At 34.6% G+C, this 21434-nt stretch overlaps 1 protein-coding gene across 5 annotated transcripts in view; it reads right to left on the reverse strand.

The window, feature by feature from the left end:
- DMXL1 (Dmx like 1) overlaps positions 1-21434 on the reverse strand; it is a 181779-nt gene that overhangs the window by 52082 nt on the left and 108263 nt on the right. For all 5 annotated transcript variants that reach the window (XM_038008726.2, XM_038008720.2, XM_008014213.3 and 2 more), the window contains 5 exons: positions 21002-21078; positions 18863-18990; positions 18100-18348; positions 6224-6402; positions 1808-1950 (listed from right to left, as the gene is read on the reverse strand). In XM_038008726.2, the coding sequence (XP_037864654.2) occupies positions 1808-1950; positions 6224-6402; positions 18100-18348; positions 18863-18990; positions 21002-21078 (776 nt within the window). The remainder of the gene's footprint in view (positions 1-1807; positions 1951-6223; positions 6403-18099; positions 18349-18862; positions 18991-21001; positions 21079-21434) is intronic.

Consider the following 21434-nt stretch of genomic DNA (forward strand, 5'->3'; position numbering starts at 1 on the left):
TTTCTTAAAGGATTGAATTTTTAGTTATTTTTTAACAGTAGTACAAAAACATAAAATTTACCATTTTGGCCATTTTTAAGTTTATAGTTCAGGGGCATTAAGTACATTCACAATGCTGTGCAACCACCATCACCATCCAACTCCAGAATTCTTTTCATCTTGCAAAACTGAAACTCTAAATTCATTCCCCATTCTCCCCCCCACCGCCGGCCCTTGAAACCACTATTTTATTTTTAGTCTTTATGTATTTCACGACTCTAAGTACCTCATATAAGTGAAATCACATACTATAACCCTTTCTGTGACTGATTTATGTCACTTAGCGTTATATCCATGTTGTAGCATGTGTCAGAATTTCCTTCCTAATTAGGGCTGAATAATACTCCGTTGAACGTACATAGCACATTTTGTTTAGTAATTCATCTGTTAAAACACACTTGATTGTTTCTTCCCCTCGGTTACTGTAACTAGTGCTGCTAAGAACATGGAAGTACAAATATCTGTTTCAGTCCCTGTTTTCAATATTTTCAGGTATATATCCATAGTGGAAAGGCTGGATCATATGTTAATTTCTATTTTTAATTTTTTAAGGAATCAGTATACTGTTTTTCACAGTTGCTGCACCATTTTACATTCTCACCAAAAGTGCACAAAGACTCCAATTTCTCCTCCTCCTTGCCAGCACTGTTACGTTTTTTTTTTTTTTTTGTAGCCATCCTAATGCATATGAGATGTTGCCTCATTGGGAAACTGATCTGCATTTCTCTAATGATTAATGATATTGAGCATCTTTTCATATTCTTATTGGCCATTTTCATATCATCTTTGGAGAAATGTCTATTCAAGTCCTTTGTTCATTAACTTTTTTTTTTTTAAGAAATATAGATGGGGTTTTGCCATGTTGTCTGGGCTGATCTTGAACTCCTGGGTTCAAGTGATCTGACCACCTTGGCCTCCCAAAGTGCTGGGATTACAGGTATAGGCCATCATGCCCAGCCCTTTGTTTATTTTTTAAATTTGTCTTTTTGTTGTTGAGTTGTGCAGTTTGACTTTTAAATGATTTATATACTGAAAAAGTAAAATTCATTCAGCAGGGGGAAAAAAACTCTCAATAAACCAGGAAGTAAATAATCTCATAGTAACTTTTAAATAAAGAAGGACTTCAATGTCCTCATATATTTATCTCTTTTGGAAAATTTACAATTTTTTATCACGCCATTAACATACCATGTTTCAGTAAAACATATATATGTTTTAGATGTAAACATATCAACAGAGACAAGTTAATATTCCATCATTCATGAATGTAAGAATAACGCAGTACTGGAGTTAGAGGTGAGCATTTAGAACATTTATATGGTATACAGAGTACTTTTTGAAGATAGTGCCTATTGATATCTTATAGTACTAGTGTTCTACTGAAAATACTTTATATTTTCTAGACTAAAACAGTAGAACTTATTTATGTTAGAGCCCAAAATGCAAGGTATAATCTTGGAGCAAGATTTGTGAGGAATGATACAAATTACGGATAGTCCATTAATGGACAAACAAAGGTATGTGAGAAATTATTGTTAAGGAAAGGAATTTAACAATTTCAACTAAAGAAATTTGAGTTATAATGTGTTATAAAGTCAACACAGAAATTATTGTTAAGGAAAGGAATTTAACAATTTCAACTAAAGAAATCTGGGTTATAATGTGTTATAAAGTCAACAAGCTATTAATTTCACATGTATTTTTTCAAAAACATTATTTACATAAACCATGATTTTTAAAAAGAAATTTAAAATAAAATATTCCATACCTATATGAATTTGAATTAGAATGCTCCTGGAGATGGAAATCTGATGCTAAAACATCATCATCATCATCATCATCATCATCATCACTTCCCAGACTCTCCTCTGAATCATATTCAGCTCTACTTTGAGAAGGGGGTAGAAAAGGCTAAAATAAAGGAATCATGAAATTTATCAGCCAAATATCTAATTTAATACATTCAAACATATAGTCTAACAGTAATAATTCATCTCATTTGCAGATACTTCATTATAAGAGAGGTAAGTAACTATTATCTTACCATCCTATGCCTTTGACATCACTTGATACAATTCCATTATTTTTTCATCCATTCAACAAAAATTTATTAAGTATTCACTGTGCGGCAAGAATTCTACCTGATTTAAGAATTTTTAAGACAGATACAATCACCACCCTCATTTACATTTTACATGTTAGTGGAAAAAATAGGCAAATAACAGAAAACTAAATACAACTTGCATTACGTGCTACAAAGAAAAGAAATGGAGAATAAGGAGAATTGAGATAAGGTGATCATGGAAGTCCTCTTTGAAAAGTACAAGAGGCCGGGCGCGGTGGCTCACGCCTGTAATCCCACCACTTTGGGAGGCCGAGGCGGGCGGATCACAAGTTCAGGAGATCGAGACCATCCTGGTGAACACGGTGAAACCCCATTTCTACTAAAAATACAAAAAATTAGCTGGGCGTGGTGGCGGGCACCTGTAGTCCCAGCTACTCGACAGGCTGAGGCAGGAGAATGGTGTGAACCAGGAGGCGGAGGTTGCAGTGAGCCGAGATCGCACCACTGCACTCCAGCCTGGGCGACAGAGCCAAACTTTGTCTCAAAAAAAAAAAAGAAAAAAAGAAAAGTATGAGAACTAAAGGACAAGAAGGAACAAACCATACAACAAGAGGGAAGAAAAGCATTTTAGACAGTGGAAAAAGAATGCAGAAAGAGTTTGGGAAAGAGTTTGGTTTGAAAATAGTTTGATTGAGTCTGCTAAGCAGAAAGATAAATGTTGGGAGAAAGACTGGAGAGAATAGCAAATGACAGCTCAGATGGGGTCTCGTAGGCCATGGTAAAGGAATGTAAGGGAATGCCACCAGTAAGTTGTAGGTAGAAGACAGCTTCTGAGATTTGTATGCTAAGTATATCATTACGATCACTCTCTTATGAGAGAAAAGCTAAATGGCAAGAGTAGAAATGGAGACATCAGTAACTAAAACAGGAGTTGGCAGCTTGGATATAGGTGGTTAGTAATGAAGCTGGAGAGAAATAGTAGATTCAAGACATATTTTGGAGAAAGCACCGACAGATCTGCTGATAGATTTGGAAAGCAAAAGAAGGTGGGGGAAAAACAAAAGATTCCCAGGTTTTTGGCTTGAGCAACTATAAGGATGAATATATAATTTCATAAAATGGAAAGACTGGGTATGAGAGGGAAGGTTTTGGGGAAAACCGATATAAAATGTACAAATCACGAAGAAGACCAACATTCATGGGTCAAATAGAAGAGGAAGGATGAAGAAAGAAGATTATGAAGGAATAAATAGTAAGTTTAAGAAAAAAAGCTATAAGAGACTGGCATCAAGAGAAAAGGAGAGAAAAGCATTTCAAGGCAGGAGTAGTGAAGAATGTTGAATGATGCTAAGAAGACAGATTAAGAAAATAATTAAAAAGTTTCCACTATACTTGACATGGATATCACCTGAATCTCAACAAGAGCAGTTTTAATGGGTGCAACTGGGTCAGAAAGTTATATGCTAAGTAAGTATGAAAGGGAAACAAGGCAGTAGAAAGCACATGTGTCTATAGTTTTGAAAAGCTGAATGTGAGTGGGAAAAATGGGATAGCAGCTGGAAAATATTTCAGGGTCAAAGCAGGGGTTTGGGATGGGAGATACTAAAGCACATTTTCGTCTTGATGTGAAGGATTCGACAGAGAGGAAGAGAACTGAAAACACGGGAGAGTAGAGAAGAAAAGAAAGAATGCGATTCAGAGTAGAACTCAAGAAAATGGTCTTTGATAGAGGGACTTTTCCTCCATTATAACAGGAGGGAATAAGCCAGGAACAAATGTAATTGATCTGTAACTTTAAATTGGGATGATGAAAAAGTTTTGTCTGATTCTATCTTTCTCAGAGACTTACAAGGTGAGGTCATCAATTAAGAGTGAGGATAGGATGGAAAGGGAGATGTGGGAAGTTTGAAAAAAAGGTTGTAAAACCTTGGAAGACCAACAAAGAAACATAGCAGGGAGAGTGGAACTTCTGGAACAGCTGAGTAAACAGCTTGGTAAGTCCTTTCTCCAAAAAGCAACAATAAAATTGAACAAAGTTGTAGAAAACAACCAATGGTTGACCCATGCATATAACACATAGAGAAGTATTTATTTAAAAAAATCTATGGGATTTGATCTGGGTAAAACAGTGAGAACTTGGTTAGGAGCTGTTCCCATTCTACCCCAATCTCTGTGGTGTAGGTGTTCCACCAGCGTCAGCAGGGCAGGCTGTGAAGACTAGAGTTCTGATGCCCTGCCAGAGGGGTTGTCTTTAAAATTCTAGGCCCATAGGCATTATCAAAAGTAACAGAGATCTCAGGAGCAAACAATTAGGGAAGGTAACATCTCAACTACTTTGAAGTTGTGATATTGACTGGGTGTAAGGGCAGACCCCAGACATTTAACAAAAAGATTCAGAAACAAGACAGCTAAAGAAGGCCTTGTTAACCAACAATCCTATATCCAGCAAAAACTCTCCTTCAAAATATAGAAGTGAAATAAAGATATTCCTAGATAAATGAAGTGCTTAATAAACATTTGTTGAATATATGGATAAATAAATCACTCAAAAAAGGGCAGTGAGGAACAAGGAGACACAAACTCCCTTCATTACCCTTAAGCATGTAGGATATGAGAAAAATAAAAGCCATAGCTTAGTAGGCCTGGAAGACTCTGTCACCAGAGAACAGTTAGAGTTAGATGTCAATTTGTGCAGGAGAACATCTGGAATTGAGAATGTGAGGGATGTGGCTGATGACACAAAAAGTGAAAGATACTTATATAGGAGTCCTTGTTTCGCACAGTATTGCATGACTATAAAAATGACCATGCATGCAGAAACCATACAGAGCAATAATAATCAATGGGAAAAATTACAAATGTTTTGTGACCTTTAAAAACATTTGTCAAAACACTAAAAACTCTTACCATCAGCTATAAATGAATAGAAAAAATTTTTTAAATAAACTAATATTAACATACTGTAATTAAAATATTAGAAATACAAAGAAATAACATGTTTTATTTCTTTGTAAAAAACTTATCAAGAGTAGTTTGAGTAGCGATTGCCTTTTATCTCTGTAACTTAGGATATGAAGCAAGCATTTCTTCTGTGCCTTAAACAAACTGTCACACTTCTAAGATTTTATCAGCTTCCAACATACTGTTCTTTGCATTTTCAATGCTGTGAATCCCTTCAAAGTAAAGTTTTTTGGCAAGGTCACTATCTCTGAACATCTTCATCATTTTATCACAACTACTTTCTACATTTATAAGTTCACCTTCACTAAATTCCTCTGGCTGTACATCTAGAGTCTTTCAAATGGCAGCATTGTCAACATACCCACAGTTGGCTATTGGTTCTCTAACTTCACTTATGTTCAACTTGAATGTCACTCTCAGTACTATCACTTTTTTTATGGATGCACTTTCATCTTAGTTGGCCACTTCCCTCTTCTGATTAAATCCAATTTTGTACTCTATCATATGGGTTTATCACAGGAGAAGAAACAAAACAACTGCATGCTTTGCTGTGTATGAACTGAGTAACAGGTGCTACATAATCAATCACTGAAAGACTTTAAAAGAACTGATATGATTGGTCACTGATCAAAAAGCGCATATTTACATAGTGATTTCTAGAATGAAGCAGGGAAGTTTACTCATATTTAATATACTGTGGTAACAAATTTGAACCATGTTGTTGAGGGAATAATGTTACTTAACTAAACACTGGTAATTGAAATTTATGCATTTCAGAATAATGAAAGACTGCTGTAGTATAAAAAAAAATGTATATGGATGATAGATGACCAGAGCACTTTGATTTCTTAATCACCATCAAGTACATTAACATGAGAGTGTTAAGCAAATTATCTTTTATCTTATAAAAATATAATAAAATGCAAAAGTTGTTTAAAATGCAAACATCATAATTTACCAAAAAACTGCCTTAAAAACTCTATGAAATATGGTCAAAATATTCTAGGGTATATATTTTTGGAATGTAGCCTGATACTAACGAAAATTTTCTAAACCAAAGTGTGAAAACATTTGGAAACACCAAAAATTACACTTATTTCTGATATTCTCATTTCTATTTGACTATGAAAATATTGATCTAGATAGCATTTTAATTACCTTAGCTATGAAATAGTCCCAGATGCTGAGCTCGGGTGGGATGAACTTTTCTTTAACTGCCAGTGACTCCTGGCTTACTGGTGCTGAGGAAGGGGTCAGTGGGGCAGATTCTCTGCAAGACATTTTTGATGATCTAAAACGTTTGTTCTGTTTTTCTCCTTCTTCAACTAGTGAAGAAACTAATAAAAAGAAAATAAAATGTTACTGAAGTACTATTTTCATTGCATTTATTTCACCTGTGTTTATATAAAATCTAAGGTTAACTACAAATAAGCACGCACAAAAAAATAAGATTATGAAAGTACACAGCAGGTAAGAAAATAAATAGAGGAAGACAAACATTTTTGTCTAGCAACCTCTGCTTTTTCCTCAATTTGTCTCTCTCTCTCTAAATGCTGACTTATCTATTGTATGTGAAAGATAAAAGGATGTAACATCCACCCATAAATCAGTCCACAATTTAACTATGAACATGATAGGAAATTTCCAACATCCTTCTACTTTGCTTTTTTTAAAGATTATCATGGGATGTCAGTGTTAATTAAAAGCAACAACTCCCTTCTGAGATTCTTCGGCAATCATGTGGCCTTATATCTAAAACTATATTTTTCATTAGAAAATATAAACAAAATTCAGGCACCATAACTACTTAAACTAATTCAAACTTTTGGAAATGGCTCAGAGATAGAATTTTCTAGTCAATGGAATGACAAAGAAGAAAATAATGCAATCTTGTTGTTTTATTTTGTGAACACTCCACAATTAGGCAGTATTTTTTTAGTATATTACCTCAGAATACTAAAGACATTAGCATTAAAAAAGTTATACAAATCTTTAATCAACCTTGAGTTACAAAATGCAAACCACCAGTAGATAATCAAGGATTTTGCAAAGGCATGATCTAATACACAGGCAAGCAATTCCACATTAAGGCACACCAATATTCTCCTTTGATGGTTCCAGTGAGATTTTACTTACCTTCCACAGGAAAGAAAATACTTGTGCTGTAATACAATTTGGTTTTATTGTTTGAGCGTCTCAGCATCTCAGCTTGCAGACACAGCATGCACATGCATTATAACAAGCTATAGTCAAGCTGAGTTTAATATAGTAATTTGGTTATTTCAGAAAAAGGGAAAGATGAAAAAAATAATAGAATTCTAGGAGACTACTAAAAAGTGGCATAAAAAGATTATTACTTAATCTTTCAAATGATTTTAAAAGGAACTGTTAGATTAAATGTGTAAATTTTTTTCTTTGTTCTTACTAACATTTGATAACCAACAATCAAGTTTCCAGTATTACTGCTGCATACATGAACACACATTCTAAAACTTAAACAGTAGTTTACCAACTTCTCATCAAGTGAAAAGTGAGAACTATAGAGGTATTTTTTTACCTTTCAAAAACTTAATGCTAAGTTTTAAAGTAAATTTATCAATTTATAATTTGGCTTTAACATTACTATTTTGTCTTTTTTAAGAGATGGAGGTCTCCCTATGTTGCCTAGGCTGGATTTAATCCCTGGACTCAAGGGATACCCACAACTCAGACTCCTGAGTGGCTGGGACTACAGGCTGGTGCCACTGCACCTGGCTGATTTTATGTTATTAAAAAGCATGTGAACCAAGAAGTATAGACAATCTCTGAAAAAAATAAAATGTACAATGTTAAATTAATAGATTTTTGCCAAGATTGCTATGTCATAAAAATAGTTTTCTTTTTTTCTGTTACTGACCCATTGGTAGATAAAAATAGTTTTAAAAGTAAAACATAACAGAGTTTTTAAAGACAGAAAACACTTGAAACTACAAGCTGTGAATCCAGTCACGTGACATGAAAATATTAACCACACTGGGAGCAAACATTTAAAATTTACAGACTCAACACCAGGAAGTAGAAAGCCACTTATTAAAACACTTTTTGGCTGGGTGCGGTGGCTCATGCCTGTAATCCCAGCACTTTGGGAGGCAGAGGTGGGCAGATAACCTGAGGTCAGGAGTTCGAGACCAGCCTGGCCAACACGGTGAAACCCTGACTTCACTAAAAATACAAAAATGAGCCAGGCGTGGTGGCATGTGCCTGTAATCCCAGCTACTCAGGAGGCTGAGGCATGAGTATTGCTTGAACCTGGGAGGGGGAGGTTGCAGTGAGCCAAGATTATGCCTGGGCGACAAAGCAAGACTCTGTCTCAAACAATCACCACCACCACCACCACCACCCTTTTCATGAAGCAGGACCAAAGGAAAAAAAAAATTGGCAGTTTTACAGTAATGAACGTGTATTACTTCAGATGTTTTAACTAAAAGGACCTTAGCGATGTCACCCAGCAAACAAGAAATGACCTGTGACTTGTCAATAGGGTAGTTACCCCCTCTTCTTTGTCCTCCAATTGTAGGAAGACTTCAGGCAATTTTATGCTTGAATCCTGTTAGGTCAGATTGGTTGTGAAGTTTAGGGGCACCAATTCAAACTATAGCTGCTGGGGTGTTCAACTGGTTGTTTCTGAAAATGCTAATAATCAAATATCAAGAACATTTGCCACTCCTTGGGTGAAAACTAACTCTACTGTTCTATTATTATGGGAAAACAGCTACTTTATTAGTAACAGGAAAAAAAATAGTATTAGGGAGAAATTAAGAGCAACCTGAACACAGAGTTTATGAATTTTAAGAGGTGTAGGGAGGCTAGAAAGTGACTGAAGAAAAACTAAGGCATTCACAGGAAAAACAGAATCATGTCCTGACATAAATTTAAAAAATAAGTTTCAGTTGCTTTCCCAGGAAGTACTTTTTAAAACAAAGTTTCCATGTCAAGACAGTAGACTGTACAGACAAATATACCTTCCTTCCCTTAAGAATCCCTTCCTCACCCTCAGAATATCTGTAATGTGGTTTTCTAATAATTATAAAAGTAACTCCCCAAAGAACCCAAAACAGAAATGGAGAAATGGTTAACAGGCTACACATAGGGAAGGGGAGGAGCAGAGGAATAAGAAAACATTCCTTCCTATAAATTTTTCTGTACTACTAGACTCGTTACCACACACATATATTGCTGTGATTAAAACTAAAATATAAGGGGAAGGTTAAGTTAATATTTATTTTTCAGTTTATCATTTAAAATCAGCACAACGAAATTAATATTCTGAACCTAGATTTAAATGTCATTTCTTTAAAAACTGAACTTAGAGTTCAAGACCCGCCTGGGCAACATGACGAAACCCAGTCTCTACAAAAAAACACAAAAATTAGCTGGGCATGGTGGTGCATGCCTGTAGTCCCAGCTACTTGGGAGGATCACTTGAGCCCAGGAGGTGGAGGGTGCAGTGAGCTAAGATCACACCATTGCACTCCAGCCTGGGCAACAGAACCAGATCCCCTCTCAACAACAAAACAAACAACAAAAGCGGTGGCTCAAGCCTGTAATCCCAGCACTTTGGGAGGCCGAGACAGGCGGATCACAAGGTCAGGAGATCGAGACCATCCTGGCTAACACGGTGAAACCCCGTCTCTACTAAAAAATACAAAAAACTAGCCGGGCGAAGTGGCGGGCGCCTGTAGTCCCAGCTACTCGGGAGGCTGAGGCAGGAGAATGGCGTGAACCCGGGAGGCGGAGCTTGCAGTGAGCTGAGATCCGGCCACTGCACTCCAGTCTGGGCGACAAAGCGAGACTCTGCCTAAAAACAAAACAAAACAAAACAAAACAAAACAAAACAAAACAAAACTGAACTTAAAGTAACCAGCAGGCCTCATTCTCTACTTCTTAATCTAAGGCACCCATATCCACAGAGCTATTCATGAGTTTGCCAGAGGATACACGAAGCTTCAGGAGAAACATTAGTCTGGACCTTCAAACTGAGCCCCAAAATATGGAAAAGATAAAAATCATGTAAGTTTAAGGCAAAACAGATTTCAAATTTATTTCTTGCTTTCAGCAAGCCAATTCAGTCTAAGTCTTCAGTCTCCTAAGAGGTATATATTAACCTTTCTTTATCTTCAGGTAAAAAGTGTGAGGACTACAAATGTACATGAACACTAAGTGTAAAACAAATCCTCAAAATTAAATGTAAAACATGATTTTCCAACTAAACTTCAAAGATTCCAAAAATAAAAGGATTAAAGAAGCAATTAATTGAAGGTACTTCTTAATCCTCAAAGAATAAGATTAGTGATTGAAAAAAAAAAAAAAGTCTGGCCAGGCACAGTGGATCATGCCTGTAATCCCAGCACTTTGGGAGGCTGAGGCAGGCAGATCACATGAGGCCAGGAGTTTGAGACCAGCCTGGCCAAAATGGCAAAACACTGTCTCTACCAAAAATACAAAAATTAGCCAAGTGTCGTGGTGTGCACCTGTACTCCCAGCTGCTTGGGAGGCTGAGATACAAGAATCACCTGAACCTGGGAGGCAGAGGTTGCAGTGAGCCAAGATCATGCCAGTGCACTCCAGCCTGGGTGACAGAGTGAGACTCTGTCTCAAAAAATAAAAAAAATTAAAAAAAGTCTGGAATATGATACTATCCAGCTTTTAGAAAGATTGACCCTCAAAGTCTTCCTAGGATCATTACCATACACAGTATCTTGAACATGGCTCCATAAATATCTATAAAAATGAAATAATAAATATCTTAATAGAAAGTGATGATTTGTCTCCAAAACACAGAGCAAGGCAGTCTCCATGGTAGTTGGTGTACAAAATGATTCACTGGAATATGGAAGGAAAATACCACAACTTCTATTTAGATTTATTTTTTGATAAATAGGGGGAAATGGCAGAAGGAGAAGGGAATGAGGTAGTGGAGAAGAAGAAAGGGACAGGAGAAGAAAGGGACAGGGGAAGAAGTAGAGGGAAAGGAGAAGGGACAAGAAGAAAGGAGAGACGGGAGCAGAGGGACAGGAAAGCAGAGGAAAGAAGGGGAGGAAGGAAAGTAGGAGAAGAAACTAAATTTTGTCAGTGTTTAACATCTGGATCGATAGCAGTAGACATAAATATACATATACTGAGAATTTGGTCAAGCATGTTTTATGGATAAGGTAATGTATTCAAAAGCCTGAAGTCACTGCCCTAGAGTTGTACTTACTTTTCAATCACCCTGAATGCCACAATACGGTTCTGTATATAAGATTTCACCCAAACTCAACAAACTTAATGAAAATGTGAATGGAGTATACATCCACAATGGAATATTCAGCCTTAAAAAGGAAGGAAATTCTGTTGTAAGCTACAACATGGATGAACATTATACTAGGTGAAATAAGCCAGTCACAAAAAGACAAAGCACTATATAATTCCACTTATATGAGGTATATAAAGTAATCAAATTCCTGGAAACAGAGTAGAATGGTGATTACCAGGGATTGTACGAAGTAGGGAAACTGTTTAATGGGTATAGTTTCAGATTCGCAAGACGAAAAAGTTCCAGAGATTTGTTTCATCACAATAGACTTACCACTAAACTATATACTTAAAAATGGGTCACTTGGTAAATTTTATATCATGTGTTTTTAGTCATAATAAACAAATTAGGATGGAGAAAATATATTCAAGCCATTTTGCTGCAGGACTTAGGACTGCCAGAAATATTAGAAAACTGGGTTGAAGAGAGAGATCCCATGATTGGTCTCAGTAAGGTACACAGAAATATTGAATGAAGCAGGGCATCGTGGCTCACACCTGTAATCCCAGCACTTTGGGAGGTTGAGGTGGGAAGATCACTTCAGTCCGGGAGTCCAAGACCAGCCTGGGTATAGTGAGACCTTGTCTCTACAAAAATAAAACTTAAAAAATTGACTAGGCTAATCAATGATGGCATGCACCTGTAGTCCCAGCTACCTGGGGCACTGAGGTGGAAGGATCACTTGAGCCCAAGAGGCCAAGGCTGCAATGAGCTGTGATCGCACCACTGCACTCCAGCCTGGGCGACACAGCAAGACCCTGCCTCAAAAAAAAAAAAAAAAAAAAAAGAAGAAGAAGAAGAAAACATGAATGAGGGAGTCTAGGTCAGATAAATGAATGTTGTATTTCTTATAAGGTTAGTTTCTTCTTTTGTCATCAGGCTTTACCAGTGAAATAAAAGAATAATTACATGTAAAAATCTATACATGTACATTTCTTGGAGTTTCTTTCATCTTCTATGCTTTCTCTACTCTTATATAAAAATTTGCCCTCCTGAGTCATTTGTAAAATTAATGAATAGAATACTTTTTAAACTTTAAATTAAAATTTACATTTTATGGTCTTCAATGAAAAGTCTAACCAAAAAAATGTACTCCCGGCCAGGCGTGGTGGCTCACATTTGTAATCCCAGCACTTTAGGAGGCCAAGGCAGGCAGATCACTGGTGGTCAGGAGTTTGAGACCAGCCTGGCCCATCTCTACCAAAAACTACAAAAATCAGCCGGGTGTGGTGGTGCATGCCTGTAATCCCAGCTACTTGGGAGGCTGAGGTGGGCGAATCACTTGAACTCAGGAGGCGGAGGCTGCAGTGAGCTGAGACCACGCCACTGCACTCCAACCTGGACGACAGAATGAGACTCTGTCTCAAAAAGAAAAGAATAGGAAAAAAAAGTATTCCCTTCCACAGAATTAGTTAGTTTGAAGTTCAGCAGTCTTTTAAAAGTTCCTTATAATAAACCACCAGTTAAATGTTTGGCATATTCAATTATATTTTAAATCACCTATTTTGTTTTACATTTTACTATGCTCAAGTCTTAGCTCTTCCGGTCAAGATATTTTGCCGTTTTGCTTATTTTGCTAAAGGAATGATAGCAATGATGTGATAATCTTTGAATACTGAACATAGAACTTTTATTTTTATAAAAATTTTATAAGAAAAAGCAAAATATGGATTTTCTGATCTGTTTTAGCATAATAAGTCAGAAATAAACTTTATGTCTAGAATATCATTAGCAATCTCATAGTAAAAAATATATGACATGCTTACCACAAATAAAATATTTATTTTATATTTCCATTCCTCAACTTGGAGACATAAAAAAATCATTACTATGAATTTATTAAGATAGATAATTCACAGTTCATATAAATGCAAGTATCACAAAACACAATAAAATTTCTTAAAAACGTTGTTTTATTTATAATATAGAATAAAAAGCAAAAGTATGGATTTCTAACTGTTAGCAGAAAAAGTAATTTTTTGAAAATTGCTATTTCTTAGCTGGTCATCTTCTTTAAAAATCGACCACAATAACAAAATAATTCAGAGCTCCATGAACATATACCTGCACTACAGTTTTAGTTAATTAGAAAAATCAAACTCTTCCATAACATATAAAGTGGAATTCACAAAAAAATGATTTGATTAAAAATTAATTCATGTACATTAACATTTTTGTTAAGAATTTTGACCTGCCAGACTAGCATCTAATAAAAATCTATCATTTTCTTCAGTTATGAAGCTTAAGTTATCTTTAAATATTGTTACTACAAGAATACATTAAGTATATAATAGCTATATAGAATGAAATATAATCTAGTTCATGAGGCCATCATTGCAAAGAAAATTTAAATCCAAATTTATAACAGAACAAGGAAAACAAATGATGGCTTTCAAATTCCTCTCATAATACAGTACCGAAACTTACGGAACACTTTTTAGAAAACATGTTTAAGGGTATTTTATCTTCAACATACAATGTATTTCGTCTTCAATATACAATGTATTTCAACATACAATGTATTTCGTCTTCAATATACAATGTATTTCAACATACATGTACTTCATCTTCAATATACAATGCTTTGACACTGGTTTGAGTAGTCAGGAAGATGAAATATTCTAGATTTATCAGCTTTTATTGGCCAAACATAAAAGATAAAAAATTTTAAATATACATTAATTTTAACTGGATTCAAGTTGACTTTTCTAAAATACACTGTTTTATTCCCTTGGTCAACAACGTATATTGAACATTACTTAATGCAATTAGACTCTTGGGACATCATAATTACGATTAGCAGTAATCCAAACACACAGAACTGCTTACCTACAACCTAAAATTTATCAGGTTGCTGTCCTGCCTCGGTAAGTTTTCAGGGCAACATAATAATGCCTTTGAAAAACTGAGATTTCTGAACTTTATATTAAAAGCCAATGCTGCTAGTAGTTCCTTGTCTTGATTGACTTTCTGTTCTGAAATTTTCTCTCTCTAGTTTTCAGTGGATCCCTACTCCATAGGACCTTCGCTTCTTTCCCTTTCTCTTTCTTCCTGCTCCTTTTCTTTTCTTTTTTGAGATGGAGTCTTGCTCTGTTGCCCAGGCTGGAGTGCAGTGGCACAATCTCAGCTCACTGCAACCTCCACCTCCCAGGTTCAAGCGATCCTCCTGCCTTAGCCTCCCGAGTAGGTTGGTCTATAGGCGTGCGCCACCACACCCGGCTAATTTTTGTAGAGACAGTGTTTCACCTTGTTGGTCAGGCTGGTCTCAAACTCCTGACCTAGCTGATCTGCCCACCTACACCTCCCAGAATGCTGGGATTACAGGCGTGAGCCATCACACCCAGCCTTACTGCTCCTTTTCCAATTAGATCAGCTTTGAAACCAGCAGGCCTTTAGTTTTCATTATTCAGTGAATATATTCCTTTTTTTCTGGTTAGCAAATGGACAAATTGTACCATTCATGTTTTCTTTAAGTACTTCTTCAGTTACTTCCATGATTGTATTTAGAATACTTTCTGGGTACTCAAGGACAGATGAGCACCATATAACCTGGATATGACTCTATCCAGCCCTACCACTAAGTGAACAATATGTTTTCAGTATTCCTTATTATTGATTGAGGCAAAACATATAGATGCAGATTAAATTTTAGGTCACTTTATTTTTTACTTGGGGTTAAATAAGTGGTAGGATACAGCTTATGACGGACTTATAATGGCTCCCCAAAATAATTTATGTAATGGTATTTTTGCCTACAACCAACAACTAGAGGGGTTAATAAGATTGGTGCAAAAGTAACTGTGGTTTTTGCCATTGCTTTTGCACCAACCTTATACAAAGATCAACCTGGACTTTCAGTCAGGTTCTTTACATACATCTGTGCTCAGGAAAATGGAAGAAATTGAGACCTGATGGCTAGTTAATAAGAACGGATTTTTCATTTTCCTTTTGGATATCTGGACATTCCTTAGCAATAATTTACCCCTTTTTAAACATTTTACATCAACAAGATCACAGTCTTAACAAATGAATTTTTCTCAGAACATATTAAAAACATAGTCAAAATTAATTTACCAATTTTTAATTTAAAATTAAACTCAACAGAGCTGTGGATCTTACTTCCCTTGACTTTGAAAGTTTTTCCTTAATTGAATTCAGATATCTCAAGTATAAATACAGTCCAAGGCAAATTTCATGTGAAATTAGTCTTTAAAAAAAAATCTATACAAAAAGCACAATAAGCAACTTTTTAAAAAACAGAAAAGGAATGTTACAAAAACTAAAAATACTTAATATTTTAATAAGCAAAGGTAAATTTGGCAAATAAGATAAATTTGCATATGAAATCTGACATGCATAAGAAGAAAAAGAAGAAGTAAATAAGTTTAATTTAAGGCAAATGGCAGGGACCAGAGAGAGAAAACTGTCATCAAAGTAGTAAGTGAAGTGTGATAGGTGGATGAGTACTAGGCAGGATGGTATCAGGCTTCTGGAGAAGTCATGTTAGCATTCTACATATTCAAAATTTTACAACAGCAAAAACTGTATTAGCCCCTAGATTTGTTCAAGGATGCTAAGGGCCATGGCAGGGAAGATTATAAATTATCCCTCTGATGCCATTTATACTATTTCATAAGTACAATTTGTGGTTAGGTCAAATACTTTAAGAGACTCATGGTGAACTCTATGTCCCAAAACATTAACTTTAGTTGTTCTTAAAACCTGAAATTCCTTTAACAGGGAAGGCAAATATTCTATTCCAAATAGAGCAATAATAAAGTGTTTCTACTTGTAAAGCAGGGGTTGGCAAATTGCAATCCAACAGATAAATAATGTTTTATTAGAACACAGCTATACTCATCTGTTTACAAATGGTCTATGGTTGCTTTTGTGCTACAAGGGCAGAACTAAATAGTTGTGAGATACCAAATGGACTCCAAAATCTAAAATATATATTTGCTTTTTTACAGAAAAAGCTGATTGAACTCTGCTCTAAGCTATAAACTGAATTTGCCTCATGGTAAGTATTATACATAAAGGAATTCCTGCCTGTTTTTTCTTGGTGGAAGAAAGAGGCAGGACCCAGACTAGAAAGTATGAGAGTCCTAGGTAACTGAAGAAAGAATTTCAATTAAGGAGAGGAAGTAGAAGCTAGGCCATCATGATTTTTTGCTATATAGTCATGCAGGGCCACAGCTTAGTGGAAACTGCTTTTGAAAAGTATAATTTATGCCAACATTGCTACTAACTTTTAAATATTTTAACAAGATAGTAACTTTTCTAACTTCTTTTTAATATAGCTTCATTCAAAGAATATTCATCAATCATCGTATAGATTTTGGCAATAATTTTCTCCTAAATAATGAAGCAGAATTCAAGTTTTTCTTATTCTCTCATGTCCCTCACCAACTGCTTGACCTCCCAAAACATATATATCCAAGCCCACATACACCTATATGTCCAAGCATATGTTCAGTGTAAACGTCAAGGGAAGAAGTGAATGAAAATTCATGAAGAGATAAATCATTTTGCTGAGTTTCTCTCTTAAATATACACATAGGGCTTTTTTTTGGAAAAACATTTAACATTTTCAATTTATTCAACATCAGTATAGAATGAAATAAGTTTTCAGGTACTATATATTAAAAATAAATCTACTCCTCATACCCTCCACAATTGAAAAACCAAGATTATCACACATGGGCTAACACATGAAAAAAAATACAATTTTAACATTAGAAAGTTTTTAAAAGGGGATATAATTGTTTAAAATATTTACTTTTCACTTAGAAAAAAATATTAACTTTTCATCACTTAAATCACTTAAATATTCACTTAAAATATTTACTTTTCATCATGAACACTTAGAAATCCAAAAACTCTAATGGCCGGAATCATACTACGCAAATCATAAAGCAGCCTAATTTGAAATGTTTTTCTAGTCATTTCAAGCCATAGTCTGATTTTCTATGATTAGCACTGAAAGTGTTTCATTTTTACACATTTTAAAATGTTAAAGTCTAAGGGTCAGAGATATAAAAAACAAAGAATTTAAAAGCAGAATAAAATAGCAGAGAGAGTTTTCTAAACTGCTAATCATTGTTTTAAATCAAAAATATGGCTTGATCAAAGGAAACTTCTCAATTTTCTATAAATGCCAAACAAAATAAAACTGGCCCACTGTACCCCAGCCCCTCAAAACAACACAAAGCAAGCTGAATGATAAAAGCCTATTTCTAAAGCTCATATCTTGCCTGCAAGACTGGGAGGGCTATGAGAACTGATGGCTGAAAGAGCTTTGGAAAAGCCCACACATTCCATGGAGAATACCACTACCTGGTGGGGGCTAGGCATAGCAAAGTGCCTTCCTGCCAAAGAAAGAAGAAAGAATCTGTATTTGGGATAGAACAAAAACCAATATTACAGTGTGTTTCAAAACAGATGAAAGTTTCAATAGTAAAATATTTAATAAATTTACATAAGATCATCATTCTAATTGTTGGTACAGGAATATCTTAAAGATTAAAAACTGCACCAGAAACTTTAATATTGCATTTCACCATATAACTATTTGTTCATGCTTTCACAAATGGTCTGTAACAAGAACTTTCTATAACAAAATTAAAATGTAATTACATTTGAGAATGATATCACTCAGATAAATAAAGCTTCAGTCTTAAAAAATTTTTTTTTAACTCACCAGGTAAAGCTTTTGAATGTGTCTGTTCTTTGCTAGGAACATGTGCACCTCCACCAAATACAGCGGACCACATTTTTTCATTTAGAGGATGGGCCACAATCCGAAATAGCTCATTACTTGAATGTGTGGCCAGGCCATGGATGAAGAGACTAAGATACACTGCTGTGAGAATTTCACAGAGCAAGACGGTAAGCCCTGACTGGGCTTCCTCGCCAGAAGAATTCAAAAGTCGAATTAGACAAGTTATTCCTAGAACAACAAACAAACATAGCTGTCACTGACCATAAATTTTTAAAATTATAAATTAACTATATTTTCCTAATTTTAGGAAAAAATGTATTGTATCAGGATTTAATACTGTATGTTCTTCCCTAGATTCATAGAGTAGTAGCAGTTATTACAGTTAATGCACAAATGGGCTATTTGAGAGAAACATTAAAAATCTTTAACATTAAACATTAAAATCTTTAATGACTGAGATCTGATAGATAAAATTTCATAGACATGTTTTTCCAGTATGACAAAAGCAAAATGATTTAAAAAACGGTATTACAAAACATTTGAGTCATATTAGTATAATGATCAAGGGAATACTAATGTTAAGTAACTGTATAATTCAGAATGAGTGGTGAATACTGAACTGGTATCAATTCTAACAATATTTAATAATGATTATCAAGCGGCAAAACTAAAATCATCTTTTTACTTATCTAAGACTATAAACAAGACTAAGAAAAAAATGATCTACACATAAAAATTATACCTGGCCACTGAGCTGGTGATGTATTGGGAGTTATTGCTTCATCTAAGCTTCCTGTTTTCAAAGAATGTCGATGAGGAAGCAGTACTGTCTGATATACCATTCCAGTAAACTGATTTGTTTGAAATGAGCTAAGAGAAGAAAACAATATTTAAATCTATAAACTGTATATAATATTTTCATGTTTCAGATCTAATTTCAAGACTATCAATTTCTGTTTATTGATTATACTGCTAGTACACCTAAGTACTATACTGTACAGTCTAGTGCTATATGAAAACAAAGTATTCTTTAAGTGTAAATATACACATTTTCTAAATTAAAACACATTTTAAGAGACAGAGTAAGTACAAACGAGAAAACTAAATTGCTATGTACCACAAGTAGCAAGCTTACATATTTGACTTAAAAACATAGTTATCTGGTTGAAAATGAAGTCACTTTAGGCTCCCTTTTATGTATAATGGCTAGTCTACCCTACATCAGGCACTGTAGCAGGTACTAGGCATATAAGGAATAACAATGTTTCTGTCCCTATAAAATTCACTCTAATAGGGGAACAAAACACAAATAATGTTATCATACTGCTCTTAAAAGATGAAACCTATGCATACGATGCTATCAAGGCAAAATAGAGGAGTATTTCACACAATTTGAGAATTCAGAATAAGCTTCCCCAAGTAAAAGATGCAAAGCGAAGACTAACAGATGAATGAACAAAAAAATTTGCAGCTTGACATACACTATGAAATAATTCTGACAGAAAATGGTATAAGGAATTATGTTAAGTCCTTTAGAAATGCCTACATCATACATTAAGTACATTAATATAATACTTAAATATAGAACATTTATTGGTGTAAATGTGTTATGATTGGCAAATCTCATTGGCTATAATATTGTGATGCCTTTGTAGTTTCTCTTTACTTTCCAGTTTTAAGATGGCAGAGTAACAACAAAAAAAACCTCCCTCATTCCTATAGAAATCATAGATAGGAAAGATAAAAAGAAGTTAATGAAAATAAAGTCTAAATAATAAGAAACTGAATTACTGAAGGATCAGCGTTAACGAAATCAAGTTGAAGCTACCTTGGGAAATACACAACCAGGGCAGTAAGTAAGGCTACCCACAGAAAATTCAAAAACAAAATTGATAGACAACCAAAAATCAATAAGGCTGACACCATGTAAGAAATAACAAACTCAACAAAAGATCTTCACCTAAGAAACCCAATTTATCAGTAAATTAAAGTACTTCATACTCAAAAAAATTTTTTAAATCAAGAAATGTTATAGAAACAGAAGCAACTATTAAATTCAACGACATCTTGAAAACAAAAAACAGTATTTCTAAAATATAAATTCTTGCTAAATAAGACAGGACATTGCTGAATAATGAATCCGTGTTTGGAAAATGAAGCTAGAATTTATCCTGAAATGAAACAAAAAGAGATAAAGAAAAGGAACATAGGATGGGAAAGTTAAAAGAACATTAAGAATTGACCCAGAAGTTGCAATATCTGTTTAACAGGAAAGATAGAAAAGAGATGAGACAATATTTGAAGAAATAGAGTATTTCAAAGAACTAAAGATAGATACAGAAAGACCCCAGAGGGTAACAAACTATTTTTTTAAAGCCTAGATAAATTACAGTAAAACTTTGTAACATAAAGAGAAATACAGAGAAATATCCCATACATCAATTATTTGGTAAAATTTTCTCAATTCCAAATTACTCCCTCCCCTGTGCTCCCTGAGCCTTTTACTATCTACCGTTTTATTGTAGTTACCATTTTAGTACTATGCCATTTATCAGCTCACATGTTTGTCTCTAACTAGACTGACCCTAAGAAATAGACCTTATTTTATTATTTGCATTAAAATTCTCAGTGCCAATCACAATGTCTGACATAAGGCAGTGATCAGTAATAGGCTGCTAAATAAGTTATACTGAATAAAGGTTTGAGATTCATTTGCCATAAAAATTTCAAAGATGAACAAAAAGTACTCAAAACCTCAACCATACGCTGTTTGCATTATTTAAAATAGACTGTTTTATATAGTTCTAAATCACTAACATACAAAATATGAAACCGCATTGCTTACTGTAAGCATTCTTAAATTTCATAAAAAGATAGTTACCTGTAGTTATGACTACCACAAAGGCACTGATAAATACAAGCAGAAAGTGAGGCTGCTAAAGTATGCATTACATATACCTGGAAAACAAAAACAAAATTAAGTATAACCTTTTTAAAGTACAGATTTTTTTTTTCAAGACCTACTATAATCAGCATTCTTAAAAGAATGAAAAAATTTTTGATTCTTTGCCTTCATAAACTATTTCCATTTTTTCTGTAACACTAATTTTTATCTACATGAGTCTCACTACAGAAAATTTAAACAAAACACACTGAAGCCTTTAGCAGAAATTATAAAACACACATTTGCTGCCTAATTTCTTTTTCTAGAGCAAAGGGGAACAGATGTCAGCTCTCCAGTAGAGCATGAACCATGTATTAAAGTAAGCCCTCCAACACTCATGCTTTTTCCTCAACCAAAATACGAAGAGACA

Source organism: Chlorocebus sabaeus, chromosome 23, assembly GCF_047675955.1.
Source record: "Chlorocebus sabaeus isolate Y175 chromosome 23, mChlSab1.0.hap1, whole genome shotgun sequence".
NCBI lineage: Eukaryota > Metazoa > Chordata > Mammalia > Primates > Cercopithecidae > Chlorocebus > Chlorocebus sabaeus.